This window comes from Colius striatus, chromosome 4, assembly GCF_028858725.1.
Source record: "Colius striatus isolate bColStr4 chromosome 4, bColStr4.1.hap1, whole genome shotgun sequence".
In the NCBI taxonomy this organism is placed as follows: domain Eukaryota; kingdom Metazoa; phylum Chordata; class Aves; order Coliiformes; family Coliidae; genus Colius; species Colius striatus.
The window spans coordinates 88,868,608-88,884,054 of NC_084762.1; the positions used below are offsets into that span (position 1 = coordinate 88,868,608).

Consider the following 15,447-nt stretch of genomic DNA (forward strand, 5'->3'; position numbering starts at 1 on the left):
GAGATTAAAGCTCTAACATATGAAATCTGCAGTGAACCTTGAATGATTTCAGATGATGAGGTGATTTCCTCTAAGGCAAACAGTGGTCTCATAGTACACATTGGCTTCAAGCAACGTGTTAAATGTGTCAAGATTTGGTTTAGTGAATCTATAGAGACATTCTCAGGAGAATATGTTTAAGGTAGAGAACGTGAAAGATGAAGAAAAAAAGGGGAAACAGAACACTGATATTGTTTATAAAAAGTAGTTTAATACTAGTTTAGAAGAATATAGGTGTCATTACATATGGCCTTTGACCATACATTAGTTTGTGTCTTAAAACTCCTGTAATAACTGTCTTCCTTACCAAAAGACAAGGAGGCATAAAGTGAGCATGAAAAGAGCCAGTGGATAACACAAAACATCCAAAACATTAATCTTCTGTTGTTTGGGTGGTGTTTTTTTAATATGTGACAGATAAATAGGCAATATATGCAGAAAAATCTGCCATGGAGTTATACAAGAATATGAATGATCAAGGTTTTTTAGCCTCCTAGATCAAAACAGATCAAAATATTCTTTTGCATACAGCACAAAAAGCTATTTATTTGCAGTGATATTTTCCACTGCATCTGTATGCACGGTCATTTGTGGGTTGTTATTTCTTCTGTGAGATGGGGTTTAAGGTAGATAATATGTAGTTTCTCAACTCTCCTAATTGATGTGTCAGTTTAGGAACAAACTTGTTCCAAGACTGTTGCTTGAGCATATTAAGTTTAAGAGCTAGAACTCATCTAATTTGTCTTAAGATGTTTAAAAAGTTAAATGTCCTGTCTAAGAGTAACCTTTAAACTCTTTACTGTAACTAGTGGAAAGTTAGCAACCTATGGACTACAGTTCACTTTCATTTCACTTTGGAATGACTTTACAGCTAGGGGAACTTGTCTCTTGTTCTACAGAAAGGTCTATTTGAGAAGTCATTTAAAAAGCAGGTCTTAAGATTACCTGATCTGAAGCCTTCCTCATTAAATGAATCCTAATAATTCACTCTTAAAGTAACATTCAGATTCACAACAATGCAATAAATATAGACAATTGTTTTCATATCCAGGCAGCCAGAGCAGTAGAATCATCAGACAATAATTCATTAGCTTCACATGAGAAAATACAACAGTATGTTGTATATAAAACAATCCCCAACCAAAACCCAAGCTTCGTTCCAGATAACGACTAGGTGTCATCAGATTAATAAAGAAAGGACTTTATTCTCATCTGCAAGGGATGAAATCTGGGTCTGCTGGGGTTTTTGTTTTCATTGTGCTTTTTAAAAAGACTTAGGAAACATTTGTTTTCATGACACAATCTCCTTCATTAAAACAGCATGCGCATGGCTCAGTCTCAGAGTATGAAGCATGCGCAGATCACATCACCCTTCATGAAAATGGCTAGCACAGTGGTTCCCACACACAACTTCATGTACTGCTGCTTGGCTTTCAGACTCTTCCTGCTGATATTAGCTACCTTCCTCCCCTTGGGGCAGCGGTCCCACTTAATTTGGCCTCTTCACATTCCATGAAATGTGATTCCTGACTTCCAGCACACTGGGGGGGAGGTGGATTCAAATGCATCTCAAACATGTTGATAAAAGGGTAGTGGAGTTCATCTGACTATTTTGGACTTCTTGTGATTGCTTGACTTGCATGCTATTGCATCCTTTCCCTTGTAGTGGAATAATAATTTTCCTCTAAGCTTTGTCTTTGGAACTGGAGCATGAGAACTCTGTGGTAGATACAGACCGCCATAGAGGGAGGAAGATAGAAGCAGTTTAGTTTGAAATATTCCTATCTAAAGAAAAAATCAGCTCTCAGATTCTTGCTCCCCAGGAGCAGTGGGGATTATTTTGGACCATCTGAAAGATTAATTTGGTGGCTGGATATAAAAGAGATGGCTGGCTTCAGCAGCAAATATTTTACCCTTGCTCAGAATAAAGAGTGGGAACCACTGAACTAGAAAAAACTTTTCCAAATACAGTCATGCAAGGAAATAATGCAGTTACATCCCATCATGCAAGCCAGATACTCTTCTCTCTGTGCTTGCCTAGCATTGGAGTTACATAAACAAATGGCACATGTATGAGAAGAATAATAATGAATTAATGCTAAAAATGAATCAAACATAACCTTCTTCCATGTATTTACCACTTTCACCTAGCAAGGACTAAGAGTAATTGGGATATTTCCCATACGTTTTGCAGTTTAGCTAATCACTACATTTAGTTGGTCTCATGTAACTAGAAGCAAAAGGCAGTCATGTTTAATATTTTAATACAATATCATCTCTATTTATATAGGTGAACTTAGCTTTGGAAAATCCAACATTCTGAATGAGAGCTCTAAAACTATCCTGCTTTGAACTATTCCCAAAAGAAATTAGCATAAAACTGATGCTATGAGGACAGCCATGAACCCTGCAGTAAATACTTTCAACTGATCTCACAGGGTCCATGAGCTTTTTTAATGTAAAACTAGGGAGCATTCTGAACTTCCAAGCTACTTCTGAACTTTGGCCAATTAGCTTTCCTTTTTATCAAGCAATAGTCTTCTCTGCAGAGAGGGTCTCAAAATATGCTTAGTCTCAAATTAATTGACTGTTCCTGCTCGACAACTAACACCTTCATTTAAAAAGCCACTTTGCACCCTGAATCTTGAGGTCTAAATGTCAAGCTTATAATTTCTGAGAGGGAAATATCCCTTTTTAGTCAATCAATTTCCACACTTTGGTGGTGTACGTCCTGATTGGCATTTAAGTGCAGGTATGACTCTACATCCAAACTCACCTACCATTCACATTATTTGCCTAGAACCACGAACGCAAGTTCTAACTTGAGCTCAACATTGATGCCCTTCAGAAAGAAAAAGAGCCCTTAGGCACACTAGAGTCTGCTGAGCCCATCTTCTCATCCATACTTTCTAAAGTTATTGGAAATGGGTAAAATTAAGTAATGTCACACAAATCCATGGGGAGAATAATCCAAATTCAATTGTTTCCGAAAACAGGATGGATATTTTTCACCAATGGATGCAGACAGCAATGTAGGTAGAAATCGTATGGATGTTGACCCATTCATTACTTTGCAGTGAATATATCTCCATGTATCAACCACTTGAAAGCAAACCAAACTGCAAAATCAATGCCCAGTGCCTGTTTTTCTGTGGGGCCATTCATCCAAGTTAAAAATGGAGTGCTTCACTAGCAGCTCTCCAAAAGCTGAAGAGCTTGGGCTAGGAAAGCTGAGTTGCATATTGATGATTTCATGTCTATGTAGTGAAGCTGGGATGAGAACAATGAGCTAAAGTTGAATGATAACAAGATGCTTGCATGAGGTAGAATAAAATGAGTGCCAATTTTGTGAAAATAATATTATTTCCAACGATGTATCTTTCAGATTCCTGGAACACACAAATTATTTCTATATCTCTTTGCAAGAAGATAAAGTTCTTGCCCCATATCTTAAGTCACAGCTCAGCAAGATATTTAAGCATGTCACTAACTTTATTCAGATGATCAAAAGCACCCACTTGTTTTCCATTTGCTGAACATATCCTGCCAATACACATGCGGGTATGTTGTTCCACTGAACTCAAATGCAAAGTAACTTGCATGATTTTGTGTTGGCAGGATTGAGACAGCATAAGGAATGGTATTTAGCTCTTACAGTATATTTTTCTTACAGTAAGTTTCTAAACAATTTGCAGAGTAAGTTAGTATCATTCCCATTCTGTGGAAACAGAGAAAAGCACTTGTTTCTAAGCAGATCATTGGCAGAGTCAGGATTATATCCCATGTTTTCTGAACAGCAGAACAACGAACTATCTGCAAAGTCATGCAATGTTCTTTATACGCTCATCAAATAACTTTTCAGTCTTATTGCCTTTTTTATTGTGATTAGATGAACTACTGTAGTAAAAACAGAAAGTGCAGGCAGAGAATGGCATGCAAGAAATATGAAAAGAGTAAGGCTCAATTGTTATTTTAATGTATATACCTAAGTTTTCTCGTGAGGCTGGATCCAAAGAATGACTCCCTACTAAACATGACATTACTGTAAAGTGAAGAAAAGTTATTAAGATGAGACGTTAATGATTACCCATGAAAAGCTCTACAAAAAAGAATGGGAACAGCCTTTCATTTGTAGTTAATATAGCCTGCAGTTTGGAGCAGCTTTTCTCCTTTCTCTTTTGGGTAGATGTATTCAGAAGAAATGCTGTCAGTAAAGTTTTCCACCTTGCAAAGTATGATGTATTTTCATTATACCATTACTACTGGAAATACAAAAATGCACCTCATTATATGCATTCTTTCATATTGACATAATAGGAAGGACTAGTACCAATTCTGCCACTTAAAAAAAAGCCAAACCAACTTTCCAAAGGCAGAGAAATATTATTTATCTTGTGGAGACGAGGAAACATGGATAAAGGCTTTTCTGTAATTGTTTGATAATAGATCTAGGAATGGACATGTGCTCTTGATGTCTACTTCTGCAGCTGAACAATGCTGACTAGGAGCAAGTTCAATATCCTTTACTAAAATGCCTATACGTACAAGTGTCAAAGTTTTGACACTAGTCTATATCAGTAGAACTCCTGCTAACAACAGCACTGAAAAATCAAGTCCATAATGCATTCCTTAAACACAGACATAAAAAGTTGGTTCAAAATATACAATCTGTCCATCAAGCAAATGTCCATCTTAAATGTATATCAGACACCCAAACATTTACTGAATTATTTGCTACATTCCAGAAAAAATGAGCATTAATATCCCTTTCTTATAAATCATTGTTCTTGGGAGATGAACAGATAAAAGTGCTTTGCAATATGCAGAAGAGCAATTGCTATCTGAGATTTCATAGGCTAGTAGGTTCAGGCATTGATTAAAGAAGAAAAAGCTAGTGGTACCTTTGGCATGATGTTAGTAAACTCCTCACTAGCGAGCAATAAATAGCACAGCCCCAGTTCCTCCTGGTTTGGGGGACTGTATAGGGCATGTATGGTAAATGCTATTCTTAACAGAGCAGTATCATAGGTACCACTTCCCTTCACTGCTTCCAGGACCCAGCCTACAGTCTAGCTCAAGAGCAGTCTAATCTGGTGTTTATCATAACTCACATCTTCACAGTTTTGGTTTAAAAGGAGCATCAACAAAGACTTGGACGTGGACTGCTGCCAAACTTTAATCAACTTTTTACTATCACAAGTCCTTCTCTGCAGCCCTGCCTTGGGATCCCACACTGAAATGGGCTCCTCCACTCTGTTGTCTCCCCTGTGCTTTTCCCAAATGGTCCAAGAACAAGGAGCTGTATCTAGCTGTGACTTTGTCATGATGCCAGCTCATGCTTCCAAGAAGGCATCCTAGAAGGATCTGTCATAGTGCTCAATTCGACTACTGTGGAACTCCTAAACAACTTTTGTACCACTGAATAGAAATCCTGTCACTTTAAGGCACTATCCATCCTCAAATTTTCACACAGCTGGGCCTCATTTTTAGTTTATTAACCAGTTAAATTTCTAAGTGTTCTTGGAAAGCTTTGGACTTTTACTTCTTTTATCAACCACTGTTTAGACAATGCAGTTTATTACTACAGATTTCCCATTAATTACTTAACTGATGTAAGAACCTGGAGACTGAGAGCACTTATAGGCTGTTCTCTGCAGTAAGACTGTGTTCCCTTATTGCTCATTCATTTCAGTACAGCCTTTAAAATACAAACTGCAGTGGAGTACAAGTAATGCTTTCTATATTTAATCATCGTAGGAGGAAGAGGGTTTTTTTTTTAATCACTTCATCTGTAAATAAGAGTTTTATGAGAGATGGGAGGTGAGACTGTCAAAAGAACCAGGTTTTATGGCTCAGTCCCATGTCTACTGAAGTCAGTGGATGCTCCCACAAGTACCATATTTTTTCTGTTTACCTACAGAGTTTCCAGTCTCTCTTATTGAATGCTTATTTCCATAAGCATTCCACATTCCTGCCTGAAGGAAGGCTCCAATGCAGGTTTACTGATGATTATGCTGAAGAGCATTACATATGTAACAACATAAAAGGAAGATATATACAGCTAGAATCAAGAGCCTTGGCATTACAGATTTAAAGATTTTGAGCTCAAGTTATACTTTTCAGATTTTAATCATGTGGTTAAATATAAAATGCCTTCTTTCCACTGGCCTGAAAGATAGAGTAACTCAAGCTACTCCATGAATTGTTCTGTCATCACAGGTGCAGGAGCTTTGCTGGAGTGCTGTGGCTGACAGCAAACTGCAGCAATCATTCACTTGCCTAATTTTAATCTGCTGCTGCATTTGAATGAGGACATGTTTTGGCTCAAGACATGGAGTTACATACTCAAAAAGTTTTCAGCTCCTAAGCTCTCTTATATATATTAAAGGCCAAAATTCAGCTGATATCAACCCTGGTGATGGCTAAAAACTCCAGACATCTACATTAATGCAGCTGAGTTTGGTCATGACTGTTTATGTAGGGCATTGCCACAGATTTGTAGTACTTAAGTTTAATTAGGGTCCACAAACTAGATAATTCCCACGCAGGTAGTCTTTGAAGAGGAACTAGTTAGCTCATGATGATGGTAGCAGGAGGAAGAAGTCATCTTTTCCCAATAATATAGCACTACAGCACGTCTGTATCATAAGGAACTTGCAAAACATTTTTCTTTTCTGTTAAAGGAAATTTGAAACCCCCAAATTCATAGAACAGCGTGTGATTCTGGTTGATTTTTCAACGTCCTTGACTGAAACTGTCATGTGTTGCATGAATTGTTTAAAAACCTAAACGATAGATCCCGATCAGGGCAGGGTCTAGAACCCAGGCCTGACTTCCAACAGTTTTCAAATTTTGCTACAGTTTTTACTCTTTTATGCTGCACTGCAAAAGGAGATGCAAAGAGAAATAGCTTCAGCACCAGTCTGTGGAACTACTTATCCTTTAATGACTATTGACTTTTATTGTGGGTGATCAATTGATAGCTGTTTAACATGAAATATTCCACATTTTGAACCCAAGAGGTTGATTTTTTTATGCACTTTTGAGTCTGAAACTTAGCTGGTGGAGCAGGAGGTGATAAGTATATTTTTGAGACCTTGCAGGTTGACTGACGATGAATGCACTCTCATGGTCTTCAGTCAGTGACCAGTATGAGGATCGATGATTCCGTCATTATTTTTGCTTGTAAAATTCTCCAAAGTGACTGAGAGCTTTCGAGTTTCAGCAGAGGTAGGATCAAGGCCTCAAACCTAATGTACTTTTTTTATTCCTGACAGAGAGATTGACTATCCTGCTGATCCATCTTAGTATCTGTTGTCAAGAAATCTTTGCACACAGTGAATTGACATAGACTTGATCCCTTACATTGCAACGTTGCTCTGTGCATGACTGTTGAGCAATAACATGAATCAGAACTTTAAATCCTGAACAAGCTGGATGCAAAACCCTGGCTCTATGTCATGGATCAGGAGAAATCTAGGCCATGATTAATCACAACAAACAATAAAGCTGTTTACAGACAATCAGCAAGCAACACTGCATTTGTACAGTTAGCATTTTAGCTGTGTTGTTAAACTGGGGAGAAAAAGCAAGCAATTAGGAAATGGATTGGTTAATAACTTTTTTATGGCTACCTATGGTGTTAGTAGCACGTTTTGGTTAACAGCTCATGAATCCACAAAGAACCATTTAACCTGCATCCTCCAGTACGTGTATTAAAAAAGACTATAATAATGGCAGCTACATACCTGGCAGTACCATCCAATTGCTCTTTCCTTTTATAGAAGAGAGAAAGCAGTAGAAGAAAGCAAGGAGACAGGAATTACAAAATAAATGCAGCAGATTTTTTTAAACAGAAATTTCTAATCTGTTAACAGTTTACACCTCTTGCTCTGTGACTATAACTGACAGCAGAATGAAAGCTATGTTTTCAACTAGCCATAAAGCAAAGAAAGTGATATAGGTTCCTGAAACCAATTTGTGCTGCTTAGGCTGGCAATCTAGTCTTTGTCAAGAAGTGAACTCCCTTGCCCTCTCTCCCAGGACTTTATTTGCAAAGCATCTATTAAATTTCAGGTTGCATTTGAATCACAGAAGGAGTTACACACAATGAACAAGCTTGAAGTCACAGTATTAAGTCTAGACTACAGGTTAACCTGATATTATTCACTGAAAAAAACCTGAGGTCAAGAAACTCTCTAGAAAATATAACGGATAATGTGGGAATATATCCAGAGTGAGAAGGGACAATGAAAAGGAAATAAATATATTAAGCCTTAATTAAACATTTGTGTGTTTTTAATTAAAGATTTCCTTTTTGATCTAGACAAAATCAATTATAAACATATTGTGACTGAAACAAATAAATAGTATTTGCAATTTGCCCTTTGTGGAGGCAGAAGCCTGAAGTGTTTCTTCAAGCCCATTTTGAGCTACCTCTGGACCTGCAGTATTAGCACAGTGAACATAGTGAACAAATATCTAAAGGGTGGGTGTCAGGAGGTTGGGGCATACCTTTTTTTTACTGTATCTAGCAACAGGACAAGGGGTAATGGGTTGAAGCTGGAACACAAAAAGTTCCACTTCAATATAAGGAAAAAACTATTTCACTGTTGAGGTGAGGGAGCCCTGGCACGGGCTGCCCAGGGAGGGTGTGGAGTCTCCTCTGGAGGTCTTCAAGACCTGCCTGGACATGTTCCTGTGTGACCTGATCTAGGTGGATTTGCTTCTGCAGGGGGGTTGGACTGGATGATCACTAAAGGTCCCTTCTAACCCCTAACATTCTATGATTCTATAAATACAATTTAACACGTGGAGACCTCTGTTTGAACTCAGCAGTAGTTTAAGGGCACATTTCATCAGAATGAGGCACAACAGTAGGTCCATAATGAAAGTTTAAAGCATAAACTTGAATAAATAATGCCCATTATTAGTAGCTGATAGTCTATAGCTAAAAGCTTTGACTTTCATACAACCAACATTGTAAAATGCTACATGTCCAAGGTAAGGCAAGAAAAGTGAGGATCAGACAGACTCCTATCCATAAACATATGAGTGTCCATTAAGTCTGAATGTCTTTATGTATGGAATATCCTCCATAGAACTCAGAAGTAGTGATTAAAATAAAACCATGGCCCCAATTCTCCTAAAAAAGTTTCCTGGTGAATCTTCAGTTAATAGTTTCAGTGAGGGACAGTTTTAAACGTGCTTTGGCTGTCCTCCACTGAATTATTCCCTTGAGGAATTGGTATTGTTGAAAGACAAGTATTTAACAAGTATTAATTATGTTTCCACGCCATGGCCACCCCTGTGAAAAGACCAATTCTCAGGCCAGTTGAGCCAAAGAGGAAAAAGCAAGAATTTTCAGCATTGCCCATATCTTAAAACATACAACTGCATCACAGAGGGTGTGAGAAGTACAGGCACCTCAGAAATCCAGGATAAAATGTTATCAGGATCAAAATTACAGAGAGAGAAGTTGAGATCTCTAGGGCAATAAAAAGCCTAACAAAGGGGAGCTGACAGTGAGGAAGCTGCCTTCTTTGTTTAATGCCAATATACTCACAAGAGGAAAGGAGAAGAAATGGATTCAGAAGCCAAAAACATGTTTTTCAGACTCAGCTAGGAAATTAACTGACAACTCTGCTACCTACAAAAGCCTCACTGTTATACAGAAAATATGTTTCCTGTTCTGATTTATACTTCCTAGAAAATAATAGTGGAGAGGTGGACAATGTACTTACCTGAAAAATGGAAATGATACAATTGATTCATAAAACCTCCAGGTAGCAACTAGATCAATTCTGTTGGGATTAGTAGCATAGTATCTCCAAGCCGCCTGAATTACAAATGAGAGGAAGTAATTAGTGTTAGGTAAAGCTATTCCCCAGGCTGACAGCAGCCAAATTGTTTAAAAAAACATAACAATGCACCTGAGTGACTATCTGGAAATGAATTACAAATCAGCCATATCAAATGAGTATCACTGTATGCTGAAATTATTAACACTGGATTATGATGTAGGAGCGTTGTGAAAGGAGACAGGACGTGAGACAGAACCACCATCATCAACAAGACATTGCATCTGATTAAACTGGTTTTATTCTCCTGTCTAGTACATCCAAAAAAGCTTCAAGCACTGCTGGATTTGTGCAATATTTCTGAAAGTGCTTAAGCCAGTTTACTATGTACCATCAAAGGAAATTTCGCTGAGGAATTTTGTGTTTCAACATGTAGCTCAAATCAAAATTCTCCAAGCACATACCTAAAAAGTACTATAGTTAAATTAGCCACCTGTTAAGTGGAGATGCTTTAATTTAACAGGTGAATTCAATCCACCACTCATTCCTGTGACCACTTCTGTTTGCTAAGGAGTGCTTTTAATGAGAATGGCATAATATGGCACTCAGCCTGCTTCTTCTAAGGACCACTTCATCCTGAGCACCAACACTTCCATTTGACATCACAAAAATTTTCTCTGTCCCTCTGTGGAAATGCTGTCATTTACTTCACTGCCATCAGGGTGTGCTCCAAACCTACTGAGAGTAACTCCTGTCAAATTTGTCAGCCCCTAGACTACTAACTTTAAGTTTAATTTTATGGATTTCTAACAGAGGACATAGCTGAAGTTCATGAGAGCTAAGGAGTCTCTTCCTATTGAACCCTTTGAGAGTTAGTGACATAACAGAAAATCCAGGGTGTGTTTCAGTTTTCACAAAACACACATAGCATTTACATCATTTGCTTTGATTGAAACTGTCACTATTGTTTTACTTCTATTGCTGTTTTCACATCAATAATAACATCACTTTGTTTGCATATAAAAGCACTCTCCCAAGGGAACTGACAAAACCTGCATTTTGGAAAGAATATGTTTTCAACAGCTTGTTTTCTGTGATTTTGCGGCACTGATGCAGAAGTTGGTTAGCTTCCAGAAGCAAGCAGATGAGACTCTTTCTTCTAGAGACTGTTCTTCTGAAAGATATTCTGGGAACTGAGATTCCTAAAAATCCTTCAAGGACCACTGAGTTATCCAGTGCAACGTTAAATATCTCCTTTACAAACACAGCTTCTCACCTCCTGCAAATGGAAATGGCAATTTGGGCAGGGGGCAAGTGGTGGCTCTTGTGAACATGATGCAGCAGTTTCCACACACAACACTTTTTCAAGGAGAGGGTAAGTGGTTGCAAACCTGAATGAGTTCGGCTGCTGGCTTTCTTCTTTTCTCAAAATGTTTTTGACGATGTTGTTCCTGGACCTTCAGTGCCAGCCCTGAGCCCAAAATGCCCTGAAAGCATAGAGAGATGCAAGACTTTAGGAATTTCTTATTCAGAAAAAAGAAAAAGAGGATTGATAATGAGAGGAATTAGGTCTGTAGGTGGAGATGGATATAGCTACATAGGACTTTTGAGCAGTAAAAAATGCTTTTCCCATTGCTCTGCTGATGAGACACGAGTTTATCATGATCCTTTCAAGGGCCACAGGATCATAGAATCATAGAATGGTAGGGGTTGGAAGGGACCTTTAGACATCATCCAATCCAACCCCCCTGCAGAAGCAGGTCCACCTAGATCGGATCACACAGGAACGTGTCCAGGTGGATCTTGAAGACCTCCAGAGAAGGAGACTCCACACTCTCCCTGGGCAGCCTGTGCCAGGGCTCCCTCACCTGAACAGACCACATCAGATAATTTTAAAGCCCTCAATATGTTTCTTGAACAGCTATTGCCTTTCCAAGCTGGAGGTGTCCAGGTGGTACATCATTTTCCACCCAGAGTGGAGTGAAATTGTGCTTAAATGATAAAAGATCTATGACAGTCACATTCTGTATTTGGTGTGTGGGACTTCCCATCCTCAGTGAAATTATTTTTTAAGGGGAAAAAACATCCTAAAATCTGAAGTTAGGATGGTTTCCGTTGCCATTCGGCCCATCTTAGATCTTGTCTCATTCTTACTTGGGGATTTTACAGACAAGGCAACAATTTGGCCAATGTAACACAAGAGAACAAATATAATTTCTAGAGCAACTCAGAGATAATTTCTTAAGCAGCCAGACTAGGATTCACTAGGCTGGATCAAAATCACTTGTACTGTCACCTGCCATCTATTCCCTTTGGTCTTAGTGGATGACTTCTGTGGTGGTGTCAGAGATCTCCTCTAGGAAGGAAAGGAAATGGGTGAGATGAAACTTTCTGCAGATATACACTGGATATAAAGGAGGACTACTGGGCTGTGATGATCTCTCCAATGTAGATAGCTAAGACAGGCCCAACTTTAATTAGTAAAACAGTAGCCTATATATATTTTAATAATTTATCTTCTGTAACTATGTCAATACCAGTAAATTACCCCAGTGCCCTGTGGTTTCCCAGACTGTTCATTTTCTGGATTAATTTTGTCCTGTGACAGTGAGCACTGTCTCAGAAAACACTCACACATGGGTCAAGTATTCAGGTGACATATTCTTTCCAATAATTTCTATCCAAAGTTGGGAAGAAAGAGGCTAGGTTCCAGGTGAGATGGGGCTTTGAGCAACCCAGTCCAGGACAAGGTGTTCCTACTCATGGCAGTAGGTTTGGAACTACATGATCTTTAGGGTCCTTTCCAATCCAAACCATTCTATGAATCTATGATTTACTTCTATCGACCAGTTCAAGTGTCTGAATCACTTTGTTAAAAGGCATTTTGATTCCACTGGCAGTTTCAATCACTTTACCTTCTTTTTGAATGTGCACAGTGCTGGGTTGGAGGAGGGAGGAGGTACTTACTGCAGGAAGAGCAAAGAAAGACACTCCAATGAGAGAGAATGTAGCTGCAATCAGCCGTCCCTCCCATGTTTTGGGGGTCTTGTCACCATACCCAATCGTAGCGAGGGTGATCTGTGGGGCAGAATGACCAGGGCCTCCATAAGAAAAACAAAGCCAACATCTCAGCATTAAATGTCACCATGAAACCTGTATAACTCACTTACTCCTTTCCTGCACAATTACAAATTTCCAGTTATTTTTACTCACTAGTGAGTCTCAAATGTCCAGGATATGAAATACTCAGGTGTTCAGGGTGGGACCTTTTGATTTACAATGGTAAGGAGGAATCTTGTCATTTATGAGTGAACTGCAGAAAATAAAATATACGCTGCAGAATTTTAGTCCCAACATCACACACTCCCCTAACTATTAATAGCAAAGCACTGTCAGTGGCAAGAATATTTTGTGATCAAATGAGCAGTGTTGCAAACCAATACTTCTCTCTTCATCTGAAGAGACAGCAACAGATGTATCAGAGGTCTCCCTTGCTCAGTATCCTACCACCAATGGCATTCCCTGAGTTATTCTCTGGGGATGCATTTGAGATGGAAATGTTGAGTTATCCCTTCTGGAGATGTTTTGGATTTGTTACATTTCATCCCATTGACCATTGCCCAGTGCTCCAATCTATCTAGATCTGTCTGCAAGGCCTCTTATCCCTCAAGAGAGTTAACAGCTTGTCCATCTCTGATTTTGCCATTTTCCAAAGGATGTAGCTATCACAGCCAGGATACTGCTGTCATGAGAGACAGGTCTCCCACAAGCATAGGCTCTACCAGTGCAGTTACACCCAGAGACACTCCTCTAAAAGAGAGGTTCCCCAGAAGCCAAGATCACAGACTGATATCTGAAAGGGATTTAAGCACCTAAGAGCCTTTGTCTGACTGAAAATCAACAGGGATACAAGCTCTGTTAATTGGTTGTAGGGACATCCCTAGTTTGGTAATGTTGTAACAGTGAACATTGTCCTCACACAAATTTAGTGGCACTTACACTTAACATCCTAACTTTTATCTTTATCCTTACTTCATGATTGTGATGTAATCCTTAATATCAGTACTTTATCTCTTTTTGGATATAAAGCTATTAAGAAAGGGATAAAGTATTTTTGGAGTCACTTACCAGCCCCCACCATAGTGCATCTGCATATGTTTCAAACTCTTCCTTCATCTCCACCCCATTAGCATCCTTTTCAGGAACATCTTTTTCAACCAGATAAACAAGAAACGAGGATAGGATGAGTGTCAAGAACCCAATGTACCAAGCAGTGATGAGTTCCTGCAAAAGAAACAGATGGACAATGGAGGGGCTGAAAACAATCTTAATACCCAGAGTGGCTCAATAAAAATGTCAGAAGAAGAGAGAAGCCCTGAGGATAACAGCGGAGCTGTCACTGCTGGCTTGGACACAGTCCATGAGCAGCCCACCTCAGCACTTACTAGGAAATAACACAGATTGACAAGTATTAGCCCTTACATGGCATCTTCCTTGGGAACAGCTTGGAGCAATCTGCAGTTGTAGTCCTGCATCAAGCTGGGTTGAGAGTTTAGAGGCACTCGTGACACATGGTGCTGCAGTGTTCTGTCCCTGACCTTGATTATTCCTATTCCTCCAGGCTTGGTCAGTCTTGGCAAACAAATCAACAGCTCTGCCCTCTCTCTATCTCCAGAGGGCAGGATGCAGTTCCTTCTCTTTAGGCATATCAAAGCAGTTTCCACCATGAATAATGTTTTCACCATGAATTGATGCAATAAGGACAGACCTTGAAAACCTTTTGTGTGAAAACAAAAGCTATTTTTCCTTGTTTTAGAGAGAGTGACTAAAGTGGAGTGTGTGGCTAATTCCACTGATACAGCCAAGATACAGAGAGATACAGCCAAGCTAAAATCTCAGTAATGTCTGAAGAAAAACAGAAACACTTTATTCAAAAGTGGATTAAAAAAACCAACCCAATCACTTATTTTTGTTTTCTGAGAACTGCAATTGAAAACCAAAAAAAACCAAAAATGCTGTAGCTGGGAATTTCATAATTGAGTCTTGAGAGAAGTCAACTCTCTCAGCCAATTTCTAGGGTGCATCTACAGAAGGAAATTTGTAGGTTACCACCTTGCTATCAACATTTTTTCTTTAGTATCTCCAGTAAAGCAAAGTTCTCATGACCTCTTCATATCTCCCTTAGCAAGGTGAGGTCAAAAGGTGGTGGTGGGGAATCAAAAAAGGACCATGGGATTTAAATCCCTCACAATGAAGACTATGGAAACGATATATTTGGCATATCTTCTGTGATTCCAGTTTCCTGAGAAACATTTTTGACATAAGTGTTTATGTGCCACCTGCCTTGTAGTAAGATTATATGGGGAAGAAACAGAAGTTGGTATGAAATGAAGCATGGTGGGTATCCCTATCAGCCACTACAAAGAAGCACGGTCTAATTATGCTGTGCCAGCTGGCATTTTAATTTTCAAAACCCTCTAAAATGTCAGGAATGTCATTCATGGATAAGAAAAAGCAGCATGTAGCATGGAATATATGCATTTTTTCTATATCCTGTGCAAATGAGAAATCTCACCTAAAGGATCTTTATGTAGATAGTTTAAACCTT

At 38.9% G+C, this 15,447-nt stretch overlaps 1 protein-coding gene across 3 annotated transcripts in view; it reads right to left on the bottom strand.

Moving 5' to 3' along the window:
- KCNQ3 (potassium voltage-gated channel subfamily Q member 3) overlaps positions 1-15,447 on the bottom strand; it is a 208,996-nt gene that overhangs the window by 17,573 nt on the left and 175,976 nt on the right. For 2 of the 3 annotated variants that reach the window (XM_061995811.1, XM_061995813.1), the window contains exons 5-9: positions 13,968-14,123; positions 12,807-12,917; positions 11,231-11,326; positions 9,783-9,877; positions 7,788-7,814 (exon numbers count right to left, since the gene is read on the bottom strand). In XM_061995811.1, coding sequence (XP_061851795.1) covers positions 7,788-7,814; positions 9,783-9,877; positions 11,231-11,326; positions 12,807-12,917; positions 13,968-14,123 — 485 coding nt within the window. The remainder of the gene's footprint in view (positions 1-7,787; positions 7,815-9,782; positions 9,878-11,230; positions 11,327-12,806; positions 12,918-13,967; positions 14,124-15,447) is intronic. The other variant, XM_061995812.1, reaches the window with a different exon arrangement.